Source organism: Andrena cerasifolii, chromosome 9 (assembly GCF_050908995.1).
Source record: "Andrena cerasifolii isolate SP2316 chromosome 9, iyAndCera1_principal, whole genome shotgun sequence".
NCBI lineage: Eukaryota > Metazoa > Arthropoda > Insecta > Hymenoptera > Andrenidae > Andrena > Andrena cerasifolii.
The window spans coordinates 5,741,109-5,759,466 of NC_135126.1; the positions used below are offsets into that span (position 1 = coordinate 5,741,109).

At 50.2% G+C, this 18,358-nt stretch overlaps 1 protein-coding gene across 2 annotated transcripts; it reads right to left on the reverse strand.

The window, feature by feature from the left end:
* Positions 1 to 206: 206 nt before the first annotated feature.
* LOC143373097 (ubiquitin-conjugating enzyme E2 R1) lies at positions 207 to 18,281 on the reverse strand. 2 transcript variants are annotated; one of them, XM_076819993.1, is made up of 6 exons: positions 18,122 to 18,281; positions 17,567 to 18,006; positions 11,536 to 11,622; positions 3,437 to 3,534; positions 2,670 to 2,804; positions 207 to 2,455 (listed from the first exon to the last, which is right to left on the reverse strand). In XM_076819993.1, the coding sequence occupies exons 2-6, from the start codon at positions 17,738 to 17,740 to the stop codon at positions 2,233 to 2,235; spliced, it is 717 nt and encodes a 238-aa protein (XP_076676108.1). In that variant the 5' UTR covers positions 17,741 to 18,006; positions 18,122 to 18,281; the 3' UTR covers positions 207 to 2,232. The 2 variants fall into 2 exon arrangements, with proteins under 2 accessions (XP_076676108.1, XP_076676107.1); XM_076819992.1 differs by lacking the exon at positions 18,122 to 18,281 and having other exon boundaries at positions 17,567 to 18,092.
* Positions 18,282 to 18,358: the final 77 nt, after the last annotated feature.

Here is an 18,358-nt window from a genome sequence, read left to right on the forward strand (position 1 = left end):
AGAAGCACCAACGTTCTTGATAAGTTCGTCTTTTATGTAAATGAGGTATAATTACTCTTAAATAGTCACATTATTACGGAGATCTGATAATGGAATTGATTACCTTACTTACCTAAAAGAGTGAAATTCCTTTGCCAGTGTGCTGGACATACGAGCTGATGCAAAAGCACGACAGTACACCTTACGCGATAAACAAAGCGTTGTAATATTATTGCGCTAGTTTTATTAATAATTGTACGAAGAGATTTTATTGGTATGTACAAAAAAAGGAGAAAATAATGATGAAGTATACAAATCATTAGTGTTTACGTCGGTGTCCTTACACAGTTTCGACTATTATTAAGTAGCTAGGGACAGTACGAAACGAAAAAGAAAAATTATCTCGTAATAATATATCAAGGAACTAGGGAAATATTCACTTCATTCCGCTAAACCACTACAAGCGCTGAGTATATGTACTTCCTTCGGGCAATATTGAAATTTAAATATTCTTCTCTGCTTTTTTATTTCTTTACCGTTTTTTTTTTTCTCTTAACACTTTCAACATTTGAAATTTTGGTCTCTCAATAAAATCGGCTAACGAGGAAACGAAGGATAAACGGTCACCATTTACACATTCCATGTCTCTTTAAAGATTCGTGTTCCGTATTACTATTTACAATTTCAGTCGTACGAGCACGGACACACCACCACAGAGTCGGTTAGCTGTATCCGGTGTATTCCTTTCACTTGCGTAATCAAAGCTCACGCTCTGTTTTAATCAACTCCAAACCTACGAAGCTTCGTCCCTGTGTCAAAGTTAATACTTAAAACATCGAGAGATCTCAATAAACGTTATAAAGCTAAACTAACTTGGTGGATGTAGCGCGATGCGCGTAAGAAATTCGTGAACGTACCACGGGACTCTTTCTATCTCGCGAAAAGACTCAGCGATGTTAACGAAATAATCATTGAAACTTAAAGGTATATATATATATTTATATATATATATATATCCGTTCATAGCAAAAATTATGTTCTACGTCTAAAAACTGTGAACGAACAAGCTGTCGGAGACCTGCTCTCGGAGAGCAACCTTCGTAGCTTCGTTGGCAACAGAACTTACGATTATCTCTACCGAGTTCAACGTATTCGAATCTACGCGGGTCTTCGTGTACAAATAAAACGAAGACAATTATTGAATAGAGTCTAGATCGAATCTTTTCGTATTAAAAACTCAACGTCTACGTAGAATGTTCCAACAGGTCCTTCTCGACAGTTCGTTTTTCTTATGCTTCTTCTCCTCCATCTTCTTTTTCTTCATCTTCTTTTCCAGCTTCTTCGTCTTCTAGCTTATACATTGAATTTCATTCCCCAACTTTTGGCTTCGTAGTATAAATAATTCCACACGAAACGGAGGAGTTCTCGAAATTCCCCTTCAAAATTGTTAATTTCATCCACGTCTTGAGACCAGCAGGATCAATTGATGTACCCGCTGATAACACTGTTAATAGTATATGATACATGGATATAACTTCTTGAGCCAGCCCAATCATTCTACATGCTTCGTTACGATCTCACTTGCATCGAACACGCTGATTATCGCAAGGTAGATCAATTGGTCCTATTAATTCGTTTTCATTCCATTTTCATTTCGCCTAACGTTAAAAGACCGACGTGCCAACTACAACGCGACAAGCACAGTGCTCCTAATAAAGTACTTACGTTCGTACCGTGTATTGCTTAAGTTAAAGAGCTTGGAAACGCGGCGTGCTCCACGATTTGGGGGTTCCCTAGAATCCCGTGCAGAAAACGTGAAATCTCGAGAGACATTGTACCTTCAAGGTTTATGCGACTCCAAGGAATTTCGTTATACCCTCAAATAATTCGGCTAGAAGCTAAATAGCACTTTCATCAGTGAACCAAACCAAATCCCCCGTTGCATAAACTGAATCAATATCAACGGATTTCAAGACAGAGAGGAAAGCTCGTTCTACCTAATGGATACGCGACAAGGAGCGGCGCGATAATTGACGAGAAGTCGTGAACGGCTACTCGAACGTCTAACGTTCAGCGAACGGAAGAAACAGAGTTGCTCGAGCGCGTACTTGAATTTATAGGTGGCACGTCTGAAGAGAGAGAGAGCGTCCGGTTTAGAAGCCCGTTAATTTATTAATCTATACAGAACTGATAATAATTAGCGTTTATCGAGTTTTTTTTTGTTTTTAATGCGTGGCCGTCTTAGGAAATGGATCACGACTCCCCGTTGCCGCTATCGTCGCCGTCCTCGTACTCGCTCGCGCTCAGCTGATCGTCCTCGTCGTCGTCCAGCTCGTACTCGTCGTCGTAGAAGTCCGTCATGTCCAGCATCTGGTCGGCTGGCCTCGCGTTCGTCTTTATGCAGTAATCCTCCAGTGTCACCGGGACGACGATGCCCTCCTTCTCGGCCTCCATCTTCGCGATCTGTGCTTGTTTTCTGCAACCAGAAAACACGATTCTCTTCGACGCGTGACTCGCTGTTACCGCATTGCTCCTTTACCCTCAAGGAAAAGGGTCATCGACCACGGCTTTCGCGAGCGTAGGTACTCGAATCCGTGGAAACACTATTGAAAACCGTGATCAATTGCCGTTTTACGAGGAGATGATCGAGAGCAGGACGCAGGACGTCGAACAGACCGATACCACCGTACCTTATGATATTTTCATACTCTTTGTCTCGGCCCTTGGAGTCACGCCAGCGCCTGTACATCACCGAGGCATCCACGTTGGCGGGGCTGTAGGTATTGGGCTCGTTCAGGAGCGAGATCACCGACAGGAGGATCGTCCTGTTCGAAAAGTAGTTCAGTTAGCATGTCAGTTGACAGTAAAAGGATGTAATTTGTGCACATAAAGATATACAGTAAACTCTCGCTATGGGCGCGCGCGCACGGAGCTAGTGGCGAACGCTTAACGCATAGTTGAGACGAGCTCATATCGAGAGTTTATTGTACCGAGCAACATTGCTCTCATGTTTCTACAATTTTATTAATCCCCGACACTCCTGTATTCGTACACGTGCACAGTAGGGTGGCCCTTATTTTCGATTTTTGAATTTTCTTCGGGGCACCCTCGAGAATAGTTCCAAATAATAAAAAAAATCTGCGTAAAGTCTGAGTCCCGATCGGATAACGGGAAAAGGTGCCCCTGGGCCCTCGAACATTTAAACAATTATTTAACAGCTCGCAAAGTCGATTTTATATAATATCCTCCAAGTTATTGATTACATAAAAAAATGTGTCGAACAAAACATGTAGATCCAAACAAGGAGCATGTTTTATGTTGTATTTTTTTTTCTCGCGCGACAAACTGTAAGACTAAAAAGAAACTTTTTCCCCTCAAATTTTGAAACACCCTACTGCACAGTGGTGGACATCGAAGACGTTGCGTGGCAGTCGGAGGCACGCAGGGACTCTCTCACCTGACGTTCTGTGTTGGATTCCACCTCTCGCACGGCAGTTCGCCGCTCTGTGGATCATCTATGGGCGGGTGCAAGATCGATATGCAAAGATCGCCATTCTGCGTCAACATACAAACACACAACGGGTTAGACGTATCCTCGCAAATGAATCAGGCTGATATCTACGCTGTAATCCGCCTCCGAGCAACTCGGAACAATCGGGAGGAAGGTTATTCTCCGCGCCTCATCTGTGCTCCCACCCGCTGACGGATCAGACTTGCGAGCTTACGCACACTCGCAACAGCCGGAGGATAAAGTGCGAAGACGAAACGGACGCCCAAGGGCAACGATCGACTTTACGAGACAGAGAGGTAGCCTCCACACGAGCGCTCGGGGACGGGGAAGTAAGGGTTCCAGTTCCGCGTTAATCGTCCCTGAAAGCGCATTGCCCACTGGGCAAACAAACGTCTGAGGCCGAAGGACGAAGTCTCGCGGCGTCTTTCGCGAACCTGAAAATCCTTGCCCAGCCCCCCCCTTTAACGCGCCATATTCGGAGAGCTCGAGGTGCAACACCTCCTCCTGTACCGCGCTTTTCAGCGCTCCAAGCTTCTTTCTACGTATTTTCTGCCTTTGGAAGTAATCATCTGTAGGTAGGTACGTGCAGGATAAACCTGAGTACAGAATGAACAACAAGCTTTAGAGAGTCTCACAATCAGCGGAATCGTCGCCAAACAGTCGCCACTGTAATAGCGCATCTAAATCAAGCAACTGCCAGCCATCGCGTCAGGTAATAAGGTGGTATTGTACGAATTAGGGTTTTGTAAATTCTGTGTTTCGGGAGGACGGAAAAAACGGATCTCGGGCCGATGGGATTTGAACCCACGATCTTGCGGAGCCTCTGCGTACTAGTCAGCCGCCTAACCAACTCCACCAAAACCGACCCGCCGAGTTCTCTTACTCCGGGCGCCCTCTTAAGGCTGTCGCGCATTTCGGCGAAGCGAATCGAAGAAATTAAGAATAATTAATTGTCGCTGCGCTTCGGTCATGAATTGTTTATAAATTTTTCTCTTCGTATCGCCGCGCTTCGCCAAAATGCGCGGCGGCCTTTAGGGGGGCTTTCCTGACCCCACAATATCTTATCCCGGTGCAGGTTGTCCTTGGAGCTCTGTTCGAAGAAGCTTCTACGCCGGGTTGCGTGCACCGAACGATTCCAGCGCGCCGAGGGTCGCCGTTTTCGTGTTACAACGTTGTAAGCCGATGGCTGGATGCTAATCCGGTGACGCAAGGCGTGTTTACTCGCGACACTAGGCGAGATCGAGCTTTAAGAGGCTTGTTTGCGCGACTCGAGTGTACGGGGTGCTCCGGAAATTCGCGGCGGCTTGTTTTCAGCGAACGCAGATGTGCAATTACGGTTAATCGACGGGTATACGGGGTAACGACACGGCGGAGGTGGAGCAGAGGTTGCCGGGAGGAAGTCGTGCAGTTTCTCGCCCGTCAACCGTTACCGGTGACCACTTCCGCATCCAGCCGCTGGAAACGTCCAGCGATCTGCACGGCGATCGCGATTAGCATTTACACGAGCGACTTTTAGCGCCGCGCGTCTTCGTGGACCTCTCGTCCCGGTTCACTGAAGCGTTTAAACCCGATCGATCGGCATAAAAAAAACGGCTACATGGAAGCCACCGGCCAGCGTTCTCCTCTGCCGCTGGCTGCTCGCCCCGCTTCGAGCATGCTCAGACTCCACTGGGTGGAGGAAAGAATCTTGGGGAGCCAATTCATCCACGAATCGCTTGTAAGAGCGTGCCGTTGAACGAGGACCGCGATGCACGAGGCGTTTAACGCTAAGTAAATTAAGTTTCAGAGGTGACGGGGTCGTAAAGAGGGAGGCCTGGACAGCTGTTCCTGTCTACCTGAGCCTGAATGGGGGCCCTTGGCCCCCTTGTTCGCTGCAGGTCGATAGCCAGTAGAATTTGGGGGCAACTCTTGGAAGGGAAAATCGAAACCTGCCCTGGCGTGGGAGTTCTACACCACCAGAAATATATAATGTCAAGTCTGTCTAGTTTCAAGACCCCAAACTCTCCTCGCATCATCGAACCTGAGTGAAATACCGATAAATAATATTTCAAACTACCACTGGAAGATGCTACGACAATAAGGAAGCATCTTGGAACGCCGAGCCAACTCGCCCACCCCAGTTCGCGGGTTAAGCACCTACTGCAACGTCCTGTTTCAGATCCAGTCCAATTCCAGACCAAGATCAGCTCCTAACCCCAGACCAGTTTAGATTCAGCGAACGCCAGCTCGCCGCGCGAAGGCGAGTAGACAGAAAAGTGGGTCGTTCGATTCTCCCCTGGACGCGGCGAAAAGCTCGCGGGATCTCTGTTGGGCGTCCAAGTGTTGGGCCAGGGGATCAAGATCGACCTGGCTGACCGATAAGGGGCCGAACGCGTGCATCTTCCCCCCTTGCCGTCGACCTCGGCTCCGAGAGCTGCCCGAGAGCGCAGAAGGAAGCGGCGAGGATACAGGTTCGTGCGGTAAGCACGCTCTTTGTGGACAAAAGCACGGCATACCGCAGTGCCGCTGGCGAGTGGCCAGCGCCGAGCGAGCGTTCCTCTGCTTCCTCAACTCGCCGCGATACCCGAAAGCCCCCTGGCCAGCACTCTGGCGACGTGGGAGCCGGATATTAGATGGACAGATAGATCCTGGACGTTCGACCTGGCGCGAGGAGCGTGGATCAACGCTACTTTTGCATCGCCCTGTGGCAGCGTGGAAATATTGTTCGCAGGGTGGTTTTGATAATAATAGTTTACTAACGTAAATAAATTCCACTTACGCAGCGAAACAAATGGCATTAAAGCTCTTAAGTGTAAAGGGGCGGCATCACAGATACCTAACAACTAATTAGTGCAAATTGGGTAGCTTTGAATTCTACCAGCTTTGGGTTCGGAGAATTTAGGATCCATTTAGCATCAGATATCTCCATTAAGCGTAGACTTGCGAAGACGTTGGACAATACTAAAAACAAAAAGACGGAGAAAATCTGAAGAAACGAAAGTAAAGTGGACGCAGTAGGGCGTGTGCGTTTGATTTTGAACGGTGCGCAACAGGTCGCACCTTTTCTTGCCCGATTATGGCTGTGACCCGCGATAAGCTTTCATCATTGGGCCCGCATTGTCGCGTGCGCGCGTTCTATAATGCCAGAGACGTAAATGAATCCCGCCTTCGACGCGTGACATCCAAAAATACGCGTCTCAATTATACACCGCGAATTTAGATACATCAGTTGCGGATATTTCTCGATCAGCCGCCGCCTATATACGATCGAAGCACAATCGCACGGTCGAGCATTATCGATGCCGACGTCTGCGCACGACGATAACTCCATTTCCACTGTTTATCATCCTCTTAATCGGCGCTGTGTACCAAGTATCTGCCCGCGAATTCATCAAGTAATTTTCCCCGGACCAACGCGCCCGCGATAAGGAGCCCAATGATGTGCAGATCGCAAGTGGATCGAGCTGACATTTCCGATAATTTCGTTGACGAAGCCGTCGCGTCGGCGCGCGATGCGCACGAGCCGCACACGACGAAAGAGCGAATTTTTAAAATTAGCGAGGCCAGCAGGAAACGAGGAGTAGGCGAGGAGAGGCAGAGAGAGAGAGAGAGAGAGACGGATCACTTCGAACGAGGTGAGAACCTTACCGGGGCACTGGTCAGCCTCGAAAATAGACCGTCTGTCTCTCGATCGGAACTATCGCGGCAAAGGAGACTGGTTCCCTTCGGATCCTCGTAAATCCGGAACGAGTGGAGCTTTCAATTAGACTGAAATATTCCGCTCCGCACAGAGCGCAGTAATCTGATAATGCGCACGGAACGAAAACCTTTAGAGCTCGACAAGCGCGTCGATAAGATTTCCCAAGATCTATATCGAAATCCAACGATCGCTCCAATCCCTGCCACTTTTTCACGCTTTCCTCCGCGATGAGTCAGAGCCCGGAGCGTGTGGGTACGATGCCACGATGCAGTTCCGCGGAGAAACTCAAGCAGGAAGCCCGGCAGACGATCGACGTTTCTAAACGTCCTCGGCTGTAAGCGTTTTCGAAATAAACACACACCCGGTGGTCGTCGAAGCTGGCTTTAAAGAGGCAATCGTCCAACACTCGCTCGACCGTGAATACTTATTTCAATCAACAGCTTTGACCATTCGGAGACCGTCGAGGAGCAAATGCACCGGGTGTGCGCAGAGGTTCGTCGGAAGTTTCCCAGAAACGGTAAAGAGGTCGAGTATTCTGATTAAATTTCCAGAAGAAGTCGAGTGTCCCGAACGAAACGGCTTCCACGAATTCATCGAGGGGACGTGACTACTTTTCGAAGCAGCAGTGCGCCTCAAACTCGAACCGGCCCCCCTCTCGTTCCCAAGGAGCGCTGCTCGCTCGCGGAGGGGTTCGGGGAGTCCTTCGTGCGTCGAGCTTCTAGCAGCCTAGCTCGCCCACTAGTCCTGTCCCGTTATTGCCGCCAGAGTCCCGAGCGCGACTTTATGCGAGAGAGCGTTTCCACTTTACCAGGCGCTTCGTAAACGGCACGCTACCTATACACGCCCGCGATTCGCGAGCGACGGACGCGCTGCGGCCACGGGCACAGGCGCGCGCGAGGATTGATCTCTCTGCATGTACGCGCGCGTACGAGCGGTCACAGACGTTTCACGGTTCGTCGAATCTTGAGGCGACGACCTCTGCATGGCGAGGCCGAAGGAGCCTACCGCGTTACAATGATTCCGCTTTGATACACGGGCCGGAGAATTATATATATATATTTCATGCTATCGGGGCCGTTTCGCAATTACATATGCGTCTCTTCGCCTCAGATTTCATTCGTTCGCGTAACAGTGACTCAAGCGAGGCGTCGTGAATTCGCCAACTGCTTTTCCTGCGATTCACTCTCGCTCACTTTCTCCAACCTCCGCCAGAGGGAAACGAACCCGGGCCTCCCTGGATGAGGCAACTCTCGTTGCCCGATCCGTAGCGCAATTAACGAGGGATCGTTCCTACGGATGCAACCAGTTGAATTCGTCCGATAACCGGTATTCCCACGTAACCGAAAGCCAGCAAGTGGAAGGAAAACCTGACCTGCTTCGCCTGTTCCCCCGCGCTAACCTATCCCGTGGAAAAGAAGGAGGGCCGAGTATGTTCTTTGTTTTCCACGGCGGATGGCATTATCTAGATCCCAGCGGCGCGGCTGCGACACTGCCGTTCGACAGGCGTAGAGCAGCGACGGAACAATACGGTCGCGGAGGGAAAAATTTCAAGCGGTCGAGCTATTATCGTCCCCGGGCCGCGCGGCTCGTGTTTACAGAAGACGGTAAGATCCCTCGCGGGGCAAGAGATCTCTCGCGCACGTGACTCGCGTGGCGAGGGACGATTGCGGACAATGGGGGCCATTGGAAAGTCATTCGGTCGTCACCGAAGGTGGCCGCGCTACGCGGATTTCAGCGGTTTCGCGCTCTCGGCAAGCGGCCCGGCGTTACGCTGGGTCATACCACGCGCGTGACCCACTTCAGCCGTTGAAAAACGAGAAATTAAAGCTCGCAGGAACGCGCGCCTTTCGAGCGGCCGACCATCTTGGATTTCAGTGCCTCTGACCGTGTCCACGAGTCCATGAATCGAGCGAATATCTGCAGCCTCTCGATTAGGATAAGTCGTGTCGCTATCACCCCGGTTGCTACTACAAGTCACCACTACACGGACCTTTTATCGAGGGAGCTGCGCGATAGTGTTTTGAGAATGGTCAACAAGGCCGTGCACAAGATATCGGGAGTTATTTATAAACAACCGAATGAAATTAGAATCTTTGCTTCAGCATGGGAACAGAAGGCGAGATCGGGCGCGTGATTACCACGAGCGACGAATTTCTGCCGGAGCGGTGTCCTTTTTAGAGGAACAAGGACGGAGCCAACGGTTGCCAAAGAGGAGTCGCTTCGATTGACCGATAATCGTGGGGCACGGGTTGCAGGGTTCATCGGGGTGACGCAGGAAATCCGCGTGGCTCAGCGACGCGCCCCGTTACATGCTCATTAAACAAATTACTCGTATTCTTCGGTGCACGTGTCACGCTCTCGCGGTGAATTAATCTCGTCGCGGAAAAGGGGGAAACCCGAGGCGCGAGAGGATGGCGCGCGGCGAGGTACGTTGGCCTCTGCACGGAGGTCGAAAAGACGCGGCGCATGAAAAGTATTCGTCGCTCGGAAAATAGCGCGCGCGAGTGTAGGACGGCGGAGAGTGTTAGCGCGACGGGAAGGAACTTTCATCGGGAAGGGAAAAGTTGGGCGCGACTACGATAGAGAGATCCCCGGGCCTTCGTTTCTTTCCTTTCTTCTTGCGGCTGAACGGGAGACGTTTCCAGCCATCGCTTTCGAGTGAAAGCGCCTGCTGCTCGCACAACGGAGACCGGCGAGCTTTCGTCCTCGGTATCCCCGTTTCCAGGGGCGAAAGCAATTTCAGGAGTTCAGTTCCTCGGAGTCTTCTTCACAATCCGACTCGCTGCTGCCTGTTGGGTAGGTATAATTAATACGCGGCACTAGTCGACGCATGAAATTTACCCGAGCACGTTATTCCCGTTATTCATGGCGTGTGCTTCTCGTCTAGCCGCGGCCCTTCCAACAACAAGTGACTGGACACGGATATGTCCAACGAGCTTTCGACGGTCATTGACTCTTTGCTAGTGCCCGCTGAAGGGTCAACCGTGGGGAGAGCCGAGCGCACGGCAGATGCGCTCGAGGTCGATAAGCTTCGAAACCATGGGGATACTTTATACGGGTGGAATTTGTAAACGAAAACAAAGGACGGCGACGGTGCCAGCTTCTATGGCACCGGGCAACTTTTCTTCCATAAAGAAGTACTCGTCTCCTAGGGTGTGAGAATTATTTTACAATCTCGAATTCAGGACCTTGCAGCGAGAGGGGTGCAGCTCTCTCATCTTTACCAACATCGAGTAAATTAGACAGAATAGTTTGTGAAATTATTGCTCTAACTTAAGATTAACGTTGAAGTCGTGTGACCACAAAGGGTGTATCGAACCCATGGCAATTTTTTTTTCTTTGCCAACAGTTCTGTCAATTTTTAGCCCTTAATATTACAATTTAAAAATTTGAGGAATTTTAATAAAAAAAAACGCTTTCTCCTACAACTATTTTTTCAACTACTCATCATATCAAAATTTACAGTTCTATAAAAATACTGATAGAGCATGATTGTATGAGTACTACGAATGTACAATTATCACTGAAAAGTTAAGAAATTTAAAAATACGAAAATGGTAACTCAAAAATGACGTTGGGGTGCAGTGAACCCCATGTCACCAATTTGTGATAATAAGATGTGACCACGAAGGGTTAAAAAGAGAATATTAATTGAAAAATATATATTTTCACACAATAAGTAGCGATGATTGAGTTGATAAGTTTTTATTTCCATTTTGGGCGAATTTTAAAATCTGTAGTGCAGCGTCAAGATTTGCAATAAATCCTCATTTTTTATCTGCTTTATTACGTATATTATACGTCATAAGTAAAAAACTGTGAAAAATGAATCTGCACCCCTCTTGCTGCAAGGTCCTCAATTTCTCTGGACCAACTGGAAAAAGACAGACCTCTATCGTCGAAATTATCGTCAACGATCCCATCCCCCTTCACGAAGGAATTCGATAACTCCGAGCAGACCATTAAAAATTCTTCGAAAGCAGTTTAAGTTAATTCCTCCCCCTCGAGCGGATTTCGCTGCGGCCTTAAGAGGCCGTCAATTATCAAAATTATGGCCGAGCGTGCCTCTCGAGGCACGCGTACTCAGACGTTTGGCTTTTTCATGGCGAAAGAACGGGAGGCTGGCGGATCTCGCCGGCCCCGAGGACCGACGACGCGAAACGCTACAAAAACGAAGGGCGAGGGACAAAGAGGGAATCGGAGAAAGCGAAAGGGTGAGAGCGAGGGGGCGAGGATCGGGGGTGGGGGCGGAGATTGGAAAGGGATACAGAGGACGCGTGGATGAGAGGAAAAACAGACAGAGCGGCAGGGACGCGAAATGAAAAGGGGGATGAAGGGAGGATCGATAATTCCAGCATTTGCTCACCTCGTACACGTTCGGGTGCCAAACTTTCGTCATAAACTGAATGCTCGGTGGACTGTACGGATAATCTGGCGGGAACTTCATGCGTGCCTGCAACAGAAACAACGCCAAACGTTAACTCGTTACCAAAGAAAAGAAGGAAAGAAAAAAAAAACATCGTCCACGATGCTCGCGAAATCGATCGCCAATCGAGTGGCCGTTTTCGTGAAAACGGTCAAAAGACTTCGGAGCCCCAGGGGCGGGGGAATTATTTACAAGCCGTTTGCGAATTGCTCGTCGCGTTCGGGAGGAGGGGGAAAAAAAAAAGTTGCGCGCACAGGCCAGGGAGCGCAGCCGAGCGAGGGGTGAATTTGCCCGGAAAACATCGTGGATCGCAGGGGCGGTCCGGGGAATTCGATCTGTTTTGCGTATCGGAACGGGAGAGGAGTGCTTTCCCGTTTGCCGCGCAACAGCGGCAAACGGCGAGAAATACAGTGCAGGGAACGGTTCGTTATCAGAACGCTCTGATGCCCGAGTTGCTCCGCTGCGGTGTTTCGAAAACATTTCCTCTGCGAGTTATAAACAAGCTTTTACCTATGGCAGGGTGAGTGGTCCCCGATTAATTTGGAGAACGCAGGTTCCGCCGCGGGGGGAAACAGAGCGGGAGGCAACGAACTGTAGCCGATGATCGACGATCGGCGGAAAGCATCGACGCACCGCGCGCTCGCCGGAGCGGTTGAAGCAGTTGGAGTGCGCTCAGAAAAGGGACGCCCTCTCCCTCCTGCCGCGTTTCATCAGACCGCGTCTGTGTAGGTACGGAATGAATCCATTTCGCAGGGTGTACCGTAAGGGTCGGCCATCCCGCCGCTGCTGACGGACTTTCGTCGATGCCTCGGCGACGGGACGCTATATTGATCGCAACCTGGTCATGGCCCAAATATCCAACCCCGTCCTCCGGGATACAGCGCGTCCTACAATTAACTTACTTTTTCACATATCTCGCCGCTCTGCGTTTCTATTTCAAACGGCATTACTTCCATCCACGGCGCGCAACGCCCCAAATTAATTAACAGGGCTGTAAATTTTTTAATATTTTTCTAAGGCTGACACTGGAGGCCAAGTTCAGTGGCGCACCCAGAGAGGGGGCCAGGCAGCCCTGGCACCGCCAAAACGGGACTTTGTAAAAGGACAAGAACACTGGATACTATTCTTTAAATAAATTATAATCACCTAAGGAGTTTTATTGAATCTCCATTAAAAGTATTGTTACCCCTTCGACTCGGCTCCCCCCAATATTAAATCCCGAATGCGCCACTGGTCCAGTTAATGTGCTTCTGTGTCCATTAAACATGAAAGATAGATTCCTTTGTTCCTCCACTTTTAGTCACCGAAATGGGTCGTTCCGAGAGCTTCTGATTGTTCCAGAGGTACTCTAACGATAAGTAAAGTAAAAAAGAAAACCGAAGCGGCTCGTGCATCGCTTTCCCCCCCACGACGATGAGCATCGACCGGCGCTCCGTTCAATGCGACACCGCGAGATCGATCGCGCTTATCAGAGAGCAATCTCGCATGACATCGGGCACAGGCGTTCTCAGAAGCGCGGATAAGATCGATGGTCCGTGCAGCCCCGCTGGATTGCTCGGATTCCTCGAAACAGTGCCGGTAATGCGCACGAAACGATCGAGAACGTTTCCGCGTTATAAATCGATCCCCAGCTAGCGAGGATACGATGACGATCGGGGCAGCGCTCGTCGTCGGCGTTAAAAATAATATCGCAACGTGTCTGTATAACACGTAAGGAGGAACAGGCGGGCGCGTGCATTCGATTGTGTTCAATAATGCAGCGGGCTCGACGCGTGGACAGGCAACTGTTACCTTGACAATAGCGTAATGGTAGGTAAAAAGAAGAGGAGTTTTTGTCGGCTCGCGGACGCGTTGGATGGCCAGGAAGAGGGAAAGAAATGTTCCCCATTGATCGGACACCGGGATCGATACTAATTGAATTAAGCGAAGCGCGATTATCGTTATTTCATTGCCGCGTTATTCGAAAGAGAGTTTTCCCTTGGCGAGCCACCTTCGCGCCGCGCGACCTACAAATTTTCGCGACCCATTTCAGCGATAAGCACTCGAGGGTCGCTCCTTAGATGGCGAGCGGCGTTGCGCCCGTGTCCGATTCAGGGGGATCAAGACGGTGACCTAAATCTCGGAGGCGGACCATCTCGGGTTCGCCTTACTCCCCTGCGAGGCGGTGCTCGCCCTCGCGGCGTTCAAAGTGCAACGGATTCCAATGGTCGATCCAGCCTTTTCAATTGTGACGCTTGTGTTTGGTTTATTTCAGCGCGATTGATCGCGTTGCGCGAGCACGTCGTGGGCGCGATTAATTACGGGGCGACGACGATACGCGGCGATCAACTGTCCCGCGATAAGCGGGGAGGTACCGGCGGCCGCGTATCGCTCGCTGCGAGGCTGAAGGGAGAGAACGCGGGCGAAATGGAAACGTATCTGGCACGTGGAAATCCCTGGGTGATTGCAGACCTCGTTGCTCGAACGTAGGGGGGGGGAAAAAAAGAAAGATTGAAAGCGCCTGTCCCTGCCGTTCGGGGGAAAGGTTCGGCCGGGATGAAAAAGAAAGGAGGGTATGTATCAAAGGGCAACGCGACCCGTGCTCTCGACACGAAATGAGTCTCGACCTTCGGGATATCCCGAGGGTTACTGCAGATCGAACCTGCACGCTTTCGTAAGAAAACCCTGCATTATTCATCGCGAGAGGTTTCACGATTGCGCAAATGGGAAGTGGAATCGTTTGCCTCTACAGGGTGTAAAAAAAGGTAACGACCCGTGGGTCCCCGGAACAATGAAGATTTGTCGAAGCGGGCTTCAAGTTCACGGTCAGTTCCCCTGGCTTTTGCATACTCTAGGTACCCTAGAACAGCGAGGGAAGTGGTTCTCGAGTATCGAGGTCAAAACGAATCTTCCGACGAGCCGCTTTAAATCCCAATTCGTAACTCGCTCCCTAAAAGCAACGCCTATTATATTCCTCGCGCCCTGCCTAGCGCGTCGCTCGAAATAACTTCCATCCTCCACTCGCGAGCAGCGGGTGCGCCTACCTCGGAAACGCCAGCGAGGCTCTCGGAGCCTTCGGACGAGACTTTTTATCCGTGGATTTCTTCGCATACCTCTCTCCTCGGAGTTGCTCGGCAGAAGTAACAGCAACCCGTGGATTCCCCGTTAGCGGCCGCCTATCGCGATCAACGATATCCGCGATAGTGTCCCGTTAATAACGCGCGAGGCCACGGCCAGCGAATATTCGCGGGTGCGAGGGTGGAACGAGGGACTGCAACGGTGCAGAGCGTTCCAAGGCTCTCTGCGATCCGGGTGGGTACATATCGCGAGAGGCGCATCGAATCCGGCAGCAAGAGTTTCGCGGGGAAGGCGTCGAAGCCGTTCCCGCGATGCCCATCTCGCCGTGAGGTGAAAGGATTAAACGGGGCCGAAACCGCGTTGGAAGGGGCCCCGCTGGCTCGGCGGTAAGAAAATGACGCGACCAACGCCGCGGAGACCCATTTATCCCCGGCCCTTAGCGCTGGTAGACGACGCCGGCTGGCTTTTCCCTCCTGGGTAGAAAAATCCCGGCCGTTTATCTCGAGTGGAACGGGATCGGGTGAAAGTCGCTCAGGTGTTTCGAGGGATGCCAAAGATAGACCGGAGACAATGCTAGATAGCGTTTTATGTAACTCTGCGACCGTATTACGTGTCTCCTATCGGGTCGATCGTAAATCCCGCGGAAGAAGCGACCGAGCTCGCGACGATAAGACGCGGCATACGGTAAGCGGTAGTATTTTCCTCGCGAAATACTCAATTATCGTTTCCTCGCCCGACGAGCTCTGTACTCTGCAGGAGAGAAGCTCGCCGGTAATTCCTGCACCCGGGAACGATCGAGACTCGAATTCGGTTTACGGCCGCCTGTAGTCGAAGGAAAATTGGATTGAGACGGCTCTCCCGCCTTCTTTCGACAAATCAGCGAGCTGTGACTGCACCACGGCGTCGCAGAACAATGGCAGGCTACGTGCAAAGGGCTATCGATTGACGTTGCGATTGAAGAGGCTCTTTCCAAACGGTCGCTAATTTGCATGTGTCGCGTAATATCGCGATAATGATCGTCGTAACAAAGAACGCTGATGCGGTTACGGTACGCGCGGCGACACTGTTTACGATCGCCAGCGAGAGCCAGAGGAGGCTGCCCGTCGAACAGGATTCAAAACACCCACGTAGGACGGGCGAATCACGTGTACGCGCCGGGTAAAGCTACCATTCGCAAATAACGGTGTCGCTGGCCGTGCGGTTCGTTACAAGCCAGTTACATTGTGGGAAGACAGGATACGCGCTCGCGTTATGCGAATAACCGTTCGTAAATTCATAACGAAGCGGAGAGTGGTTTAGAAAGCGGACCAGGGGCGCATAAAAACCGTAGAACCGACCGCGGCAGAATTCATTCTACGGTAGCGGGGACTGGGTACCGAACGCACAATGCTATTCGCAATTATCCGTTGCAGCGAGCGCTGGAAAAATGCGGAACTGTACCGTAACAGACACGGCAGCCTTCCTTTGGCAACAATAACTGCAATTCAGTCAATTAAGCGTCCCGTTTCACGTGGAAAACATCCCCCTATCAGCCCGCTAAAGTAATTAACGAACGGCGAGCGTGTGATGCACGCGAAACGGTTCGATAGGACTCCTGTCGCAGATTTAAAATCATCACGGAATGCAGGTCAACCGATCCGCGTACACCGAGCGAGCCTTGGTTTCCAGGATTGCCCAATGCAGCTTGGAAATCGTCGCTCGGCCTGCATCGTTTAAAAATTCACCCGGCTGAAACTCGTGGCTGCGCGGTGTTTTCACTTGAATTTTGCGTGTAATTGATGCACACTGTGCATAATAATGTGCTAAACTCGCGGGACAATTGCATAAAAGTGATGGCAGTAAAAGTTGCTCAGCAATGATCGCTTTTCTCAATGTCAACGTCTTCGAGCGCTGAAGCTGGTCTCTCTTTACAGGGAAGTCACTAAACTACGCGCCGTTCAAGTTGGTCTTTAATTTAAGCATTCGGGAAACCATGTGGTTCCATTAAATAAGAGACTGGCGTCCCTGAAAGCTCGAAAACAATATTAAGGAAGATGATGTTCCAGTTGTCGTATTTCCCTCTTTAAACTGCGCGACTTTTATCCTCCACTTCTTTGCAAGTTTAAAAGCAATGGAAGCATCGTGCGTCCGCGTCCTGTATCCGTGGTTTTAATGATATTTATTTATTATTATTCCACGCTCTGAACGCGTACTAAATTTATTAATATTATTCGCAACGTATCGCGACGTGTGTAGATACGAAACTTTTGCGTCAATTCTCTCGTAACATCTTTAACAGAATTTCACACGGACCTCGCGACGAGCGGTATCGTTTGACCATACGTGGCTCGTCGATAAAACCAGCGATCATCGGGAAAAAAAAACACCCGATGTATGCATCGCTATCTTTCTCTGATCGAGATGATCGTATCGCACTGCGTGGCTTTTACACGGAAACGCTAACGGACGCTCGGGTTTTCGAAATATGTATATAAGTATCCCTGCCAAGGTTGGAGAAAAATAGAATCAACATTGTTTTGAAGCGTAGAATCATACCAGCGATAGCGAATTGGATTGATCGTAACGAGAAACGATGCGAAATGAACGTGTTACAATGGCCTGCGCTGTATTTAAAATCCATGTATCGTTTCCCTTTAAACGTACCGCTAGTATCGAATTTAAAAAAGTAACGTCTGTAGCTGCGCGCGATAATGCTCGGACGTAACGAAGCCAACTTTCGTATTTATACGACAAAGGGGCCCGCGAACGTTCGCTGGAACTCGCAATCGACGAAAGAGAAATCAGAGAAACATAACCAACAAAATGGAAAGCGTACTCTATCGCGACATCAACACATACACGCACACAAAGAAACGCTCTGCATCCGATGAAGTTCCCGGGTCGAGCGAAGCCTGGGAATAATTATAATAATTACCTTGAAGTATCCTCCTTGGTAAAGCGTATCCGGAGGCCCGAAGATAGCCACTTCCCACTCAAACATGTTGTCCTCGTTAACGAGTTTCACGCGGAACCCCTCGACGGGTTCCTCCTGGAGGCTTTTATATTCGAGGGCGAGCGCCCTAAGAGCGCTGCTGGTCGGTTGTGCCATATTTCGCGGGTCGGTGATCAGAATCACGGCCCGTTGCGGAGAGCAGAACGTCCGAGAGCCTCCTGAAGTGGTAGCACCGAACACCACAGTCGGACGGACGCCTTTACGAACACTGCTCCTTCCCCCGAGACAGAATCAATTTCCAACGGCTCTCCCACGGTTAAACTCGAGGCCTCCGCCACGATTTCCTTTCCTCGTAGCTCGACTCGACGCACCGTGATCGATCACACGCGGCAGGACGTTCTCTGCGGCGATACAGTGCGATCCTGCACACGAGATAAACAAAGAAATACGATTCGGACCTACGAACTGCGAAGTGCCCTGCAGTCAAGAATACACCATTCCCCGACGCACGCACCTCTAACAAAACAGCTGACGTACCTTCTGCGTCAGCGTTGCACACCGCGCATGCGCGCTACCAGCTTCCCCCTATTCTTCCCTTTAACGGCGACGATTTACGGGTTAAAATATGCGAGGAACGGAGCGATCGTTCTACCCGAATCCGCGCGAAGGTTGCCGTTTAAATCGTCCCGATTAACGATTAAATGTTCCGACTGATTCGTTGCTCGGTGTAAGAAACTTCTATACTTCCTGTTTCCTCATTGGAAGGTATTCCCC